A 16,403-nucleotide genomic window follows, 5' to 3' on the forward strand; every position below is an offset into this window, starting at 1 on the left:
CCATCACCTTCATATATCAGGGCTATAAAATGATAAACGTCACGAGTCACGGGTGTTGGCTTTGTAATTTGTGAGTAATTGGAGATCGCTTCTTAAGGGGGTCTTCCGTTTTACTACGGTCATGACGTGAGGTTGTAAGGGTATGAAGGCGCTCATTGAGATAGCTTGAACAGTAGAGTCAGGGCTGCACCTGAGTCATTTTGAGTATCTGCTGATACTGAAACCCGATCTGATGTCTAGCCTGGCCAATGCGATGTTATTTTTTTTGTCTTGACTATTTTACACCACCGCACACGTTCAAAACGTGTTACTATATCAATTAAACTACACGTCGTCTGTTCAGTTCAGCAATATCACCACAGGGAAAATGTTGTTGCTCTATGACCTTGAAAAATAAGAAGTCAGATATTTTTACCTGATAGCGGTCAGCGCTCACTTATATGACGGGCCCAGATTTCTAATCGTATGATTGAAGCAGGACAGCTCTAGTAGGAAAATGTTGCTATATATCACAAGAGTGCTGTTTTTCAGTGGTTTGTTTTATTTTCACGATCTCGAAGAGTGCGTTACAGAACTGCCAAAGTGGGGTAAAAAATCTGACTGAGCCATGACATATAAATACACTGCAAAGCCATTCGAATGAGTTGATAAAGTCATTTGAATGCATTGCAATGTCATTTGAATGTATTGATAAAGTTCTTCGAGCATTGGTAAATTAACTCTAACATGTTTGATAGCGTCATTTGAAAATGTTTGTAAAAAATAGGCTAAATGCTAAAAACATAGTACTGTATGTGCATGTCACTATCACAAGACATTCTAATACATTGCAGTTTTTCAAATGTATTGGAAGATTTTCGGAAATATTGGTAAACTCTTTCTAACGTGTTTGATATCATTTAAACGTATTTGTAAAATGGTTAAAGCTCAATGCTAAAAACATGTCCAACAATGTCCATGTCAGTATCACGTGGTGTAATAGATGAAATGCGATATATGATATGTTCAAACAACGCTGAAGTAAAGTTAACAACAACATTGCCCTGTCAAAAATGTTTAATCCACATTGGCAGCATCCTTCCACAGTGCTGCATACAAACATTTACTCTTATTTGGTCCTTAACACTGTGTTACAGCTAAAACTTGTATGTATACATTTGAGTTAGATCATCACAGCAAGTATAGAACACCGTCATAAAATGACACGGCCCCAAAAAATTATACAATGGAATGAACATGGAAAACTTGAGGATAAAGCATAAAGACAACAATGAAATAAGCAATCAATACTATCGCAAAACCATGTACAGTATTGTATTTCCTGTATTAATTATAATTTATTGGCAGATAATAGCAAATAAAACGCATTCATGTTAAAAATGTCCCTGCAGCACAGACACAATTGTTTTCCCCCAATTCCTCCATGAGATGAAAGAAGGCATTTGCCAAACAATCACTGCATTGTGACATTATTTTTGGTCCTGTTGTAAATGTCAACCTGGGAACGAGTTCTCAGCAGCATTGTTTAGCCCCGTGTACTGCGTTGCTACGCGTGTTGCTAGCCAATGAGAACTCTCCGGATGGGAGCTGGGGCAGGGTGGGCCATTGACATTATTCACGTGGGTGTGTGTGTGTGTGTGTGTGTGGGTGTGTGTGTGCGTGGGTGTGTGGGTGCGTGTGTGTGTGCGTGTGTGGGGAACAAAGAACTCCATTGGGCCAAAAAACAAAGCCTGTGCTTTTCACTCAGGAATATCCGAGGTTGCATGTTTATATGCGTGTGTGTGTGTGCTTGTTTCACATCAGCAGTTCATATTTTTATATGAGTAGCATTTTGAGTTGGTGAATGACCGTACTTTACTGCTGAAAACATGCAGTGCTGAAAATCTTGAACAAATGTGTACACCACAATGGAAAAAAAAAAATGCCCGGCAGAGTATTTGTTGAAGGTTGGAAAAAAGAAGAGCTTCCTTATTTAGAAACGCACAGTGCACAAACTTGAAGTCAACGAGCCTCGTGACTGGCTGAGAGGTCATCACGCTGGGGACAGAGCAATTTTACTAGGACTCGTAATAACCGACCTCGTTAATGTGCTCCTCAGAATGTAGCGAGCATAGGCAAATCACAGAAACGTAACCGCCCATCGTTTTCACACACGCACAATCCTTAAGTGGGGGACATCGCAGAGCGCTGACAAAGTGGATGATGACTCACCTGACACAGAAGTAGAGGACAATGGGCCCTGATTTCTTGGGGAATTCATGTTCTAATACCCTGCGGTCCAGCTGCAGCCAACTAAAATGGCCCCTGAGGAAAGAAAAAAAATATCATGAACCCTCCTATTGAGATCTACTAGAAAAAAAATGACTAATGCTGGTGCACTTGATTGTGTTTTCTCTGCCTTCCTCCTCCCCCTGAGTGACAAACAAAGGAGACAAACACACATGCGGAATAGCCATCACATTATTTTCCTGTATGTAAATAATTTGACCCTTCACAGAACTTTGCATGTAGTGGTACAAGGTGCAAATTTGCATGTTTTCCAACAGTGCCTATATTCTCAATGACTGAGTCTTGCTATTTTGCTATGCATTATTGTTTAATTCTGGTGCTGATAATTCAGGAATTAACATGAAGTTTGGGTATCTGCATACATACTAAATACAAAATACAAATACAAAATACAAAATACTAAATACATACAAAATATGAACTGCTGATGTGAATATACAGTATTCCATCATCGTGAAGAAAACTAAGTTGGATTGATCTAATTTGAAATGTACATTGAAATAGTCAATACGAAAAGAGCGATATTTTTCGACTGCTTTTACTCCCATTTTCGCTGGCTTGATAGTACTCGATATCGAGAAGTGTTTTAAACTGAGCAAAGGACTGACTATAGGTCTTTTTTTTCCCATCTGAAGCAGTTTTGGGTGAAAATATTGCATCTGGCGAGGAAATGTGTTCTCTGGTTATACGTATACTGGAATAAACATGTCATCAAACTGTAGCAAAGGGGAACCTAAACTTTTCCAGGTCCGTCATCGTCCGCTTTAATGGGGGAAAATGGCATTACCGAATGACTGCTCATCTCCACTGAGAAAAGTAATTTATTCAGAAGAGTAAACTACAACATTGCATTTAACTTCTGAGTGGAACACTTAGGCTCAGGACTCACGTTTCGTCTGTGTATGCAATTCCAAAGTACTCCTTCTCCTTGAGGTTGAAGTGTGAGGCCACCAGGTCTAGGAGGTCCTTAGCCATCAGCTTGGGCTGGAGAAAGAAACATTCAGTATCAGTAAATGGCTTTAGAGCACTGCAACATACAGAACGCATTGTGTTTCAGTGCCACTTTAATTGGCCGAACATTGGCACACGTTAAAGTTGTGGACTTGAAAATGATGTCTGCACAAAACACGGAGGGCATTTTAGGCCGACATCTAGGGCGAAAATAGCGATGTCAAAGGCAGAGCCCATTTCTCCATAGTATGTGCGTCTGCCCCAACTTGATCTGTTATTTTAACACAATATTATTACTGCAGAACTGCTGGAAATGATTTGAAAACAATTTTATACGGCCGCTTAGTGGTACAGTGGTTAGCACAGCCTCACATTTCAGGGACCCGAGTTCAAATCCACCTGGCTCTGGCCTTCCTGTGTGGAATTTGCATGTTCTCCCCAAGCCTGCATGTGTTCCCTCCGGGCACTCCGGCTTCCTGGCAGGTGTATTGGACATACTAAATCCTGGGTGTGATTGGGTGCGTGAATGGTTGTTCGGCTCTGTGTGCACTGCAATTGGCTGGCAACCAGTTCAGGCTGTCCCCCGCCGATTGCCCCAAGTCAGCTGGGATAGTAACCAGCAAGCCTGCGACCCTTGTGAGGATAAGTGGCTCTAGAAAATGGATGGATGGATGGACAATTTTTTAAACGTTAAAAAAAAAAAAAAAAACATTGAAAGCTGTACTTGATGAACATATTTGTCAGTGGTAGTAAACTGTTGTATTATTGTTGACCAGGGTTTTAAAGGTACACACATTTGTCTAATGGGATATATAAATGTACCTGCCTTACACGTTACATTTAATAATAATAATAATAGTTACTGTCCTATTTTCTTTGATAAGAATTATCCCTGGGATTAACCAGCCACCCTGCCAAAAAAAATGCTCCACAAAATTATAGACTTACTCCTCATCACAGTGATTCACAAATTTGCTCTGCAAAAATATATATATATATATAATTAAATGCAGTGTTGAAGAGAAGTTTATTTACAAAAAAGATATGTGACATGTATTATTGTAAAAAAAAAAAAAAAAAAAAGCTAAATATCAATAGCTATCTATCAAAAAATGTATTGGTATTTGTTACACCCTTATGATAAATAGAGAAATCCGCAACAGTCAGTGAGTCAAGTGTCTCATGGCTGATTAGGACTTGCGGGAAACGAGTTATGTCCTAGACACCACTAGATATGGCATAACACTAACATACTGGTAAATAGAGTAATAGCAAATAAAATGCATTTACTATCATTAGTGTTGCGAGTAATGAAGTTCTGCAAAAAAAAAAACAGCTGTGTTTCAGAGCGTCTCAGATATTGATTCACTGCAGTGACGAAGTGTTCTTTGACAGAACGGGGGTAAAGTGCAAAAATAAGTGAGCGGAGAGGAGATTGATGACAGGAAGACAGCGGAAATGGATGGAGCTCATTCACGGATGCTGCTGACAGTGCGTGGACTGTGTCTTTCCTTCTCATCCTGCTCTCCTCTCCTCTCAGCCTCTGACCCAGACCTCTGCTGCAGAGTCATGCCTCTGGGCCAGAAAATCGTACAGCAAAGCAGGTAAAGGGCTGCGGCCAGGACCATTTGCCAGCCCTGGTGGCGTAACACCCAGTTTTGAGTGATGTATCTTTGAGGCAAAGTGATGACAGCCACCCCCCTTCACTCACTGCCTTGCTAACGGCATCCGGGATGTTTTAAATCAGAGTTGAGTAAGAGGACCGCTCCCTCATGGTGCTGGGGCGTGACATCTTGAATAAGAGGACATCCCGCCCTGAGTGAGGTTAACCATGGGTGTGCCTCACGCTTGCAATATACACGCACACACGGGCATGTGCTCCACATGCAAACAGCCCATTCTCAACACACTCACGCTATTAGCTACAGCACTAAAGGGGCACATCTTCCCAACAATCTTCCCCCGAGGTATGCTGCTATCTACTCACAGCACACTTACAACCACAGTGACAGACGCTTGTGGGAGCTATTTTAAGAGATGTCAGTGATGATGTCATTCCAGCAAATACACAGACATACACATGCACACATCTCCACTGACCTAGATCAAATATAAGAATGACCGCCTTCAGTGATTTTTCTATTTTCATTTTACAACACAAAAAGGTTCAGAAGAACAGACAAGCACAACGTAGAGAAGCATCAGGTCATTTCTGAGGTTTTCATCTATTACTTTTGAGATGTAAAAGCAGAAAGAGAGCTAGTAAATACTAGCAATGTAACTCTATTTTATCAGTGGATCAAATATGGATTTTAAACTAAAAACATTGCTGGGCTGACAAGCCCACCAAGACACAGAAGAAGAAGCAGTAACCTTTGGTTGGTTTTATCTTACTAGCCTTACCTAGTCCTAAAATATGAGTGTTTGTAATGTGATAAAGACTGGTAAGATATAATGCAGGTATATACAGTGTATGAAGACACATTTTGGGCACAAACACACCTAATAATTTACTCGTGCACAAAACTGAACCATCAATTATACCATATGCTGTATTTAACCACCTTCCTTTTAATTTTTTATTTATTTATTTTTTTGTCAGAATTCAATTCAGTGGAATGTTGCTGCAACATACCAAATGGGTTTGATGAGAATATACTGTAAATTGCATCAACCTTTTAATCTGGCCTGAACTGAAGAGCCAGCCAAAGCCAGTAGCTTCCCTCCGCTCCACTGTAAATACCAGGCGAGGATAAGTAACAGGCATAACCAATGCAAGGAAATGTTGGGTCTAGAACGATGCGTTCTCTCTAGAATTAGCGGTAATGAGTGTTTTCTGCTCTTCTGGAAGGAATGTCACGCTCTCTTATTACCACGTAGCCATCAACAATTCAGGGCGATAATAGCAATTACTGTGCATCCGTGCAAACCGCAGCTGAACCAGCAGCGACCAATGAACACGGGTGCATTGATAAAGGCCTGTTGTGAGGGAGATGAGAGGAACAGAAAAATGCAAAAAGGTTTGCCTTGAAACACTTGTCTCTATATTGTTATGAATATGTTGTACATAGTAGTAGTACAGGCTATGCATGTGGAATTGGCTGTGAATCGTTCTACCTGTCACACTGTATGTATAGTACTCTAAATTGTCCTTACTGACTGAACAGTTGTTTGTCTTTGTGTGCCCTTTGATTGGCTGGCCACCAGTTCAGGGTGTACCCCGGCCATTGAAGCCAGCTGAGATAGGCTCCAGCATGCCAAGAGCCTTTGTGATGATATGTGGCAAAGAAAATGGATGGATGGATGGATGGATGGATGGATGGATGGATGGATGGATGGATGGATGGATGGATGGACAGATTGACCGACGGAATTTTGCTGCATTTGACACTTTGAACATGGAGTACAGTTCGAAATTAGCTTGTAAGTAAGAGAGATATAATTACCCTTGTCCAAAAATAAGCAAATAAAATGAATAAAGTGAAGTACAGGGGCGTGCTAATGAAAAGGGGATATGAAAAATGCACAAAAAGCTGCACACACTGCTAATTAGGGTCTACCTTGAGGATATTAACTTTGCTCGTCTTAAATTGGCTTAATCCCAGGATGTCATGGCTTAGTAGAACATGAATGTCAAATAATTCAAAGGAAACATCAACACTTTGTTATACTACAGAAGTACTTCGTCCCCCTCAATCTCAGGGGTCTGCTATTTTGCCATTTAATGTTGGCTGAAAATGCAATCACAGTTGCTCAGGGCCCTGGTAACGACCAACAATGGCTCATCTGCTTTCTGAGTTTGGTCATGTGGCATTAGCAAGGTGAGCTGTGATTGGTTTTTATAATGTGATGAGACCAGTCCTTTTAAAAAAGTGGGGAGGCGAGGCTATGCCGGGGGGGATACCTGATGACCTGATTTGTTTTTGTCATGTGACGTGTAATTGTGATAAAATAAGGATTGGCATCTTTTTTGTCAGGCACTTTGATGCGCTTGGTTTTTTTTTTTTTTTTTTGCTTGGACAAACCTTTAACCTGTATAAAAGCTGCAAAAAAGTGGTTGGAAGTTGTTGAAATTTGGTTTATATTGCTTTTTCCTTTTGCTACTGTTAAAAAGGATACAGTTTTAGGTATACTTATACAATTTTTATTGATAATAATTTTATTTATGGTTAGCGTAGCAAGTTGGGGGGTGGATGGTGAAATGTTTTCTCTTTCCTAGGGCGGCTTTGCAAAATATCATTGAGACGCACTGGTTTAGACTGATGGGAGTGCATTGAACTGTGAAATGTACTTCCCCTTTAAGGGAAACTTAGGAAATAAGCAATCGCAGATAAAACAAATGACACTGTTACACAACTTGGATTCAACACTCCATTTTTTTGCCCATTAGCCTACACCATTTTAGCCTCAGGGAGTGATAGCCTTATAAACGGCATACATTTTACAAGGGTGGTATATCAGGTAGTGGGCTGCTGGGTTTATAACTTGGCCAATAGGTGAGCTGGCCTCCTGGCACATAGCTGCTGGCCAACAAGGTGTTGCTCCATAAACAAACCGCAAGAGGACTCCCTTTCAGAGGGTAAGAGAAAGGCAGTAAAGGAAAGGGGGCATAAAAAGCAAATGACCCCTATGGGATTAAACACCTGGGCAATGTTACAAGTTGCTGACCTGAATGAGATCAACATTTCAGAGGTCAGAGCCTTTGCATTAAAGTGCTGTTAAAGAATTAGGAAGACATGAAATAGTCCAGCACAGCAATGGACTACTTCTCAACTCTTGGAGAAAAAAAAAACACTTCTGGCGGGTTATGGCCATTCCCTTAAGATCACTTTTTTCAGAAAGTCAACATGATACTCTTTCTCTGCTCTTACTAATGGCTCAATTCCCACAGTTTACAAAACAGGCAGTATCCTTTTGACTCATTGATAAAAAGGAGATGGCGAGGGGGCGGGGAATCAATGCACTTGTTTTATTACATTATTTTTCTATGTGTATATCATTATTAGCGTCACAGATGAGCACAGCCCTATCTCAGCAGAGTTTGGGTAAAAAAAAAAACATTGTGCAACCTCGACTGATCCCAATGTAGTAACAATCAAAATCGTTGGTCAGGAAAACAATCTTGCAAAGATAAAGACCATAAGAATGCCTTTGTAAGACTTGTTTGGATTTGATGGTGGAAGGAAGGAAGGAAGGAAGGAAGGAAGGAAGGAAGGAAGGAAGGAAGGAAGGAAGGAAGGAAGGAAGGGTGGATGGATGGATGGATGGATGGATGGATGGATGGATGGATGGATGGATGGATGGATGGATGGATGGATGGATGGATGGATGGATGGATGGATGGAGTAGTGCAGTTGGGAAGGGTAGTTGGGAGATTACATTAGGGTTGTAACCAGGCAAGAACCAGTTGCCAGTCCACGGTTTCAAAAGTACCGAGTCAAGCGGTATGCTTTTTTAAATGTTATAATTTATTCATTCCGCCACAGTGACTCAACCTCTCCCCTTGCGGGTATTGGTGCAGTCAGTCAATAAGCCCTACAACTTCCCCCTTGCAGAAAGTTGGCTCTTTGGGAAATTTATCAGGTACTCCAGCTCAGTAGAGGAATGATATGCAAAACTCTGAATCTGATACAATTCCATGTGGATCACTGGATGCACGGATGGATAGAGTCGGTTAGATGTTTTTCTGACTGGATGAATAAGTGGACAGTGAGACAGACAGAGAACGCTACATTAGATAAACTGGGGATGTATGAATAAAGGGGATGGTTGAACCTGTGGTTGGATAGATTAAAGGATGGCACAAAGAATGGATATGCTATGCATGGCCGCATGGATGGAGGTGATAAGGTTAGCGCTTCAGTTGTGTTTGGAGAGGCAGTGGGATTTGGAGGAGGGCAAAAGGAGTCTGTGACTCGGAAAAGAAGCTCAGCTGTGGGAGCATGAAGCGGAAAGCCGAAAAGGAGGGTGGGGGGGCTGAGAGAGAGAGAGAGAGAGAGAGAGAGAGAGAGAGAGAGAGAGAGAGAGAGAGCGAGAGAGAGAGAGAGAGAGAGAGAGAGAGAGAGAGAGAGAGAGATGTCGAGGGGGATAGAAGATGAGGGGATCAGTTCTGGTACCATAATCGAATCAGAGAGTCAGCAGACCTATCCTCGGCTTGAACACCATTTTTTTTCCTTTCCCTTTCTCACATTTTTCTGTTCCTGAGCCCTTATCTCAATTTGCTCTCTCTGGCTAAAACCTTCTGACTTTTTCCGTCAAACTCCTGAGTCTCTTTTGATCCTTAACTGTACGAGAACAATTATCTACTTTTTGTCTTTTTTTTTCTACTTCTGCTGTCAGGTAATGAGTCAACCTAGAGGCAGTTAAAAGAAAGCCTCGCAAAAATTGAGGGTGGTTCAAATGAAATTGCACTGGTGGTTGGTACCTGAGATTCAACCTTGACTGAGGCAAAGGCATAACTGAGGTGAATACCAATGGTGGAAGCTAATCAAGAGTCAATGTCAGAAGTTGAAAATGAGGCTATGGGAAAATGATTTGACATGAACAGTCAAAACTAATGAACAATGCCCACTCCTGTCTTGTTACGGTTGGAGTTTGGGTCATGGTCAAAGCTGTGGCCTGATCGTTACGTCAACACAAAACCAAATCAACGGTATTCTCTTGGGTCGAGATGATCACTCGAGAACAGATTTAGGTGTTGCTGATGCATTGCCCCCGAGCATCTGTCTGTTTAATGTCTGTGCGGTCAGGTGAGCGTGAGAAAAGTGCAAAGTCACCAACTGCTGACACATTTTGCCCAGTCAGCAGCAACGGTGGACCCCTCTGGGACGCTGACATTACTCCTCTCTTGCCCTGAGATAAGAAGAGAGGAAGAAAAGAGCTGGAGAATAAGCAACTCACCTGCACCAGGAGTTCCAGCTTCCTGTCGTCCAGGAGATGGACCTGACATCGCCTCCCTTCCGTCATCTGTGGGACAGAGTATAAATTGGTCAATAGTTGTTGGTATTTAATCACAAAGAAAACGGCTTATTATCCAGTAATAGTGTGTGGGCTCTGGCCAGTCATAACAAGGTTAGATTGCTTTTCTACAGATACAATAGTTCAAAACAGCCATGTGATGATGGACCTTTCCAGCAATCCTTCTTTTAAGCAGGAAAAGCAGCATCCATCAAAGCACGAACTCCAGCGACGACAATGAGGGCGGCCGATTGTGACAACATTTGAATTGTTGATGCAATGCTTGCTGAATAGAGCTGCCAAGTCCATAAACACACAAGCAGGTGCAACGGCCAAATAGTGTGGGAAACATGTGGCGCACACACAAGCGCAGTATGAGTGAAACAATCCGCGTGGTAGACAAAGCTGAGACAAGGCTGTCCAAACATGTCTGCACATTTTTAAAAAAATTACACAAGTTAAGTTGGGTGGAATTCCCTGGAATATCTCTGTGTCTGATAGTTGAGAATTTACTCTTCTGTTGTATTTTGTAGTTTTCTCCTGGGCTCTTAAATTGACAACTCAGTGATAATGTCAGGTAGTTGTCACGCAGTTATATAATTCCTGCAGCGTTGTGCTGCTTTTCGCACCTGCGCTCTATTCCACAGACATATGAAGCAGCTGCATGTGTGACTGAGCAAACAAACTTGTGATGCAGCTTATCCCAATATTCGGCTCTTTTCGAAAGCCCCTGAGATCAAACTAATGCGCCTTTACACCACCTGAAAAATCTGGTATTTTTAAACATTTTTCATTTGTCACTGTTCTGTACCAAGAGCACCGACACGGAATTGGGGGATGGATAACGTCAGTCGGGCAATTTCCCATCTTCACAGGTAATATCAGAGCCAACACTGAGACGGGTGATGTCTTTTGCTTCTTTCACACTGACTATTTAATTTTACAGGCAAGCTGCAATGAGTGCGGAAACTCGCTAGCTTCATGTAGGATGAGAAGCATAAGAGTTTGAAGTTTAATACCAGCGACTCACCATCCACATTCCTGAAGTGTGAAAGGCAACTGTGGCTGCAAAACATCTAATTATGCTATGTAAACGCATTGTGGAAAAATCTCAGCTTTGAGAGGGGCCAATTACTGGGAATACAGCCTGATAACCTGGGTGTGAAGTTTTAACTTCCGAACATTTCACTTCTCTACTACGTTCAACACAATTGTCACTGTCCGGCAAACGTTTTATACTTTTCACCATCACAGATGCACTAATGTGCAAGATTTGAACAAGTTTAACATTTTTAGTCATCTGTCCTGACTGCTTTCTGAGCATATCAAAAAAGAAAACTCAGCCCGCATCAGGTAATTACTCAAGACTTTCAGACACTGGAGAATCCAGATTTTGCTGAATCTAGAGCCGTAACTAACAATTATTTTAATAATTGATAAATGTTTCATCAAGTGCAGTGGCTTACTTGATTATTTGATGGAAAGTCAGCTAGACTGATGGATTTTAAAGTGGGTTATAAGTGACAGTAATGGTCATAGTAATGGTAATAGTAATGGTCAAAATACAAGCTAACTTGTATTGGCAAATTATCACGTATCACGTAATAGCACTGGTTAGCTTAGCATCTGAGATAACACAACCAGTATGTACAGTGTTTTTAAAGTTAAATACTTGCATATTTAAATGTTGGGTCTCTGGATTTCCAACCGACGTAATATGGGGAAATCGCCCACCAAAGTACGTATAATGACCACATCAAAGGATTTGCAATCATAAATGAATATTTTTTTTTAGTAGATGGAGGACTATAAATCACATTTAATACACCACTTACTTCAGGACAACCACTCTAGGTAATCATTCAGAGACATTTGACAATAATGGCTTTGCTGACCTTGATCACCAAGCGAGTAAAACTGGACAAATTCAGCCCGATTGTCTATGGGTGTAACCCGGCAGCCTGCATAAAAAACACTGGAAAGAACATTATGAAAAAGTTTCAAAACCTGGTTGCCATCCATGCAAGACAGGTTTATAACTTTCAACCACAGGGATTTGCATTGGGAGCACAAAGCAGCGTGGACAGGGTGTGTCCACAGCATAGTGCGGTCCTGGGGGGTATTGACAACCACACTTTCTCACAGCAGCTTGCGTTGGGCTGAGCCGTGAGAGGAAAATAGACACATGCACCACGCAAACAGTCCAGGCAAGTGCGGCCTCTTTGCACTTGAAGGCCTCAACTGACCCCGCCCACTCGCCACTGACTGATCCCCTGCGGTTTGAGGCTTTGGATGGGGTGCACCTGTGCACACAAACATTTTTTTTTCCAAACCTTTTGCTTTCATCTTGGATTTTTCTTTCCATGCTTATATTGTATACAAGTCAATTTAGCGCTTCTTTGAGGGATGTGATTGTGACACCAGTATTGTATTGTCTTTAGCCACTGTTACTAAACATTTCACACAATGAACAGTTGATGATTTGCCATTTGTATATCCCTGATAACCAACGAGATCCATGTGAAAGTTTGTGCTATGTCCACACTAGTAAGCCAGTTAGCACTCTCGTCAAAGGATTGACGCTTAGGTATTAATATAGTAGTGGCAATCATGTGTTGTAGGGCGACTCGGCCGAAGAGTGGTTAGCAAGTTCGCCACACAGTTCAGAGTCCAGAGTTCAATTCCAGCTTTCTCCCGCCTTCCTGTGTGGAGTTTCACGTTCTCCCTGAGCCTGTGTGGGTTCTCTACGGGCACTTCATCCCACACTCCAAAAACAAGCATAGCAGTTGTATTGGACACTCTAAATTGTCCTTAGGTCCTTGGGTGCGTGAATTCACGCTGTCCATCACCTACTGCCCGAAGATAGCTGTGTTGGACGCCAGCAAGTCAGCGACCCTAGTGAGAATTAGCAGCTATCGAAAATGGATGGATGAATGATGTGTTGTTATTGCTTTTGGTCAACTGGTATGCAATTAAACCCAAGTACACTACTTAGCTACTGTTATGGAGCTAGAGACACAAATAGGTCTTACTAGTAGGCAACTAGATATGTGCTAAGCACTAGTATCCTCCTTGACTTGACTAGTAGTTTTGACTCAATACTAGTACTGAAGTTGTTTGTACTAGTATATGGAACAAGCTGGATCTCAAGCAAGTGGAAATAATGCTCCTTCAAGGAAAGAAATGGCTTTCCTTCATGCACACAAAACGCAGTGACTAAGAATAGTACAAATGCAACAAATCACTGGCTTGAAGGCTTTTTATTTTGAGGCCTGAGACAAACACTTTTGGCTTTTGCTCTGTGGCATGGGACAAACACTGCTGAGCTTTTTTTCCTGGAGCCAAAAACAATAAAGTATAATTATAGCCAAGTGAATGATGAAAAAGCAGCGTGGGATAGTTGAGCCATGCTAGGATGGATGGATGAGAGTCCAGCACATCTTGAGGAGGGTGAGCAGCTACAGTATGTTAACACAAGTTATATGTAAGAGCAGCAGCGGTACAATGCATCTCAACCTGGGTGTGATGATTAATCAGCATTTTTACCAGTTTGACTGTTTTTGTCAGGGATGCTAACGTTACCTTCAATGCGCCGTATGAGGTTCCCACGCCAAAAAAATAAATAAAAATAAGTCCACTGAAAAGACTCACAAGGGGGGGGACACAGTCCAATTCTTACTATTAATCCCAGAAAGCAACCAGTCGTGCGGCAGGCGGACAAGCGTCCAACGGCACCCTGCCCGATGGAAGAGCAGGGGGAGGAGGAGACACGTCCGCATCCATGTCGGCCGCCGCTGACCATTGACCAGCGAGTTCAAATGAGAGGCTCACTCACTGGGCTCTCTCCCTTGCGTCGTCGTCAAGGACGCCGATCGTTGGAAGGAATAACCCAGCTAACTAGCAGCCTTGCTTCCCCTGCTCTCATCCCCCCCTCTCCACCTCCGACAGGCAGAGATTGATAAGAGATTTCACCCTTCTTCCTCCTCCTCCTCATCCAGCCGCCACAGGCGTAAAAAGCAAGAACGAGCGCGGAGCTGTGGACCGTACCATGTGGCTATAAACGAGAGGGGGCAAAAAAGAAAGCCCGGACAAAATTAACTCGCAAACTTGGATTGAAATTGTCTTCAATTTAATTACTTATTTTCTGGTGTAATGACACACAAAGAAAACGGAGGAAAATACGTCAGTAAGGAAGACGAAAATGTTTGATCCTAATGTCTACGAGAAATAGCCACCCTCTTTTTTGAAACTTCTCATTGGCTTTGCGCGTTCACGGCACTTTCACGTCTCCAGTCAAAACATGTGATGCATTTCATTCATTCATAACAGCAAGCTTGGATGCTTGTCTATTTTTAAACCACAATGAATGGTCTTAATTCGTTTTCTTATTTGCACGAATGAAACATTGAATAATTAGAGATTAAAAATAAAATAATATATGTGTTAATCCTGAACTGCAACAACTGGATTCACTTACACATACTGTATCAACAACACAACAATCAGTTTCCATTGCTTCGCAAAAATATTATTTTTGCCATCGTATTATTATTATTTATCTTCAGTGCAGCGCACACAATAATTTGAAGATAGCTTTTCCTCTATGCTTCTTTTACATTTGCACAATCCTCTACAGAGAGGAACATGTCATGGATTTTGGGTTGTGGGTTTATTTTGAGGGGTTCTGTTCCTTTGTTTCCGTATATAGTTCCTGTTCCCGCTCCGGTTGCGTCTTTCTGCGTTTAGTTTTGATGTAGTCCACCTGTCCGTGTTACCCGCCCCTCGTGTCCTCCAATCCGCTCCCTTTGCCTGTTGTCCCTGCCCAGCTGCCGTGTGTTTGTTTGATTAGAGCTGTATGTATTTAAACCTGGTTTTCGTTACAGCCCGCGTCGGATCATTGTCTCTGTCACGTCATGTCATATTGTCTCTATCGTATTGTTGTCTCGTAGTCCCGTCTTGCCCCGAGTCCCTCAGCTCCGTGTTTTCCTGCCAGCCTGTCCATAGTGTTTTGCTTTCTGTTTTGCCAGCCTGCCTGCGCCCTTAGTTCGAGTTTTTTGCCGTCCTGTTTTTCTCGCTTTTGTTCCCGTTCGTTTATAAATAAATGGATTTAATCAACCCCCTGTCCCGACGCTCCCCTGCTTTTGGGTCCTCCGCAACCACGCCGGCGATCACACCCGCCGTGCACCCCCGTGACAGAATGATCCGACCAGCACAGGACCCAGCGGGAAGTCCGCGTCGGCGGACTCGACGCCGCCGCCCCGCCCGCATCCGTTCTCAGCCCGCCGGTCAGCCCCGTTCCCCCAGTGTGAGACCTCTTGTTTTTTCTTCCGTGTTTCTCCCCTCCGAGTCCGCGTCTGTCCCCGCTTCTGATCCGCCCCCCGCGTCTGTTACTTCCGCGTTTCCCTCGTGTTCCTCCGACCTCCCATACGACACGATTCTGTCCCCGCACGTTTTTTGTAGTTCCGATTTTTCTGATTTGCGTAGTTCACCTTCTGTCCGCACACCCGATCACCCTTCCTCTCCTGTTCGCGCACCTTACTGTACGTTGGACTCAGATTTTTCCGATATCGAGGATTGCCCTCCTTTCGTCACGTTTCGTTCCAGTACCGGTCCGGATTTTGTTTACCCGCGTCCCTCTTCCTTCGACACTTTTTATCATATTCCGTATTCGAGCCCGTGCACCTCTGATTATGATTTTGATTCAGATTTTGACTATCAGTCCGGCCAGTCCTTTTACAGTTCGTCCGAAGACTCCGATTCAGAGCCCCTATTTGACCGTGACCTTTTCGTGGGCTCCCGGTTGGCATTTCGTGGCCGCCGGTGGAGGGGCCCGCGAAAAGGCCACCGCCCCAGTGACCACCAGGACCCATCTGTTCAGCCTTCCGATCCGTTCCCTCCTGTCTCGGTGTCCCCCTCTTGCCGCGCCCTGCCTACTTCCTCCTGTCCTGTACCACCCTCTTCTTGCACCCTGTCCCAAGCTCCTGTCGCGTCTGTACCACCGGTCTCTGTTCCCCAAACTTCCTGCCGGCGGGCTGAAGCGGCACCCGCCCCTGTTCCAGCGCCAAGGCGGCTACCCGCCCCTGTCCCAGCGCCAAGGCGGTTACCCGCCCCTGTCCCTGCGCCAAGGCGGCAGACCGCCCCTGTCCCAGCGCCAAGGCGGCAGACCGCCCCTGTCCCAGCGCCAAGGCGGCAGACCGTCCCTGTCC

General features: G+C 43.4%; 1 protein-coding gene across 8 annotated transcripts in view; it reads right to left on the reverse strand.

Moving 5' to 3' along the window:
• frmd4a (FERM domain containing 4A) overlaps positions 1 to 16,403 on the reverse strand; it is a 133,760-nt gene that overhangs the window by 33,886 nt on the left and 83,471 nt on the right. For 7 of the 8 annotated variants that reach the window (XM_088416701.1, XM_088416702.1, XM_088416699.1 and 4 more), the window contains exons 2-4: positions 10,141 to 10,206; positions 3,179 to 3,273; positions 2,212 to 2,304 (exon numbers count right to left, since the gene is read on the reverse strand). In XM_088416701.1, the coding sequence (XP_088272827.1) occupies positions 2,212 to 2,304; positions 3,179 to 3,273; positions 10,141 to 10,206 (254 nt within the window). Of the gene's footprint in view, positions 1 to 2,211; positions 2,305 to 3,178; positions 3,274 to 10,140; positions 10,207 to 13,779; positions 14,169 to 16,403 lie in introns of those variants that run through there. The other variant, XM_088416703.1, reaches the window with a different exon arrangement.

Source organism: Hippichthys cyanospilos, chromosome 6, assembly GCF_059441005.1.
Source record: "Hippichthys cyanospilos isolate Australia breed blue-spotted pipefish chromosome 6, RoL_Hcya_1.0, whole genome shotgun sequence".
Lineage (NCBI taxonomy): Eukaryota > Metazoa > Chordata > Actinopteri > Syngnathiformes > Syngnathidae > Hippichthys > Hippichthys cyanospilos.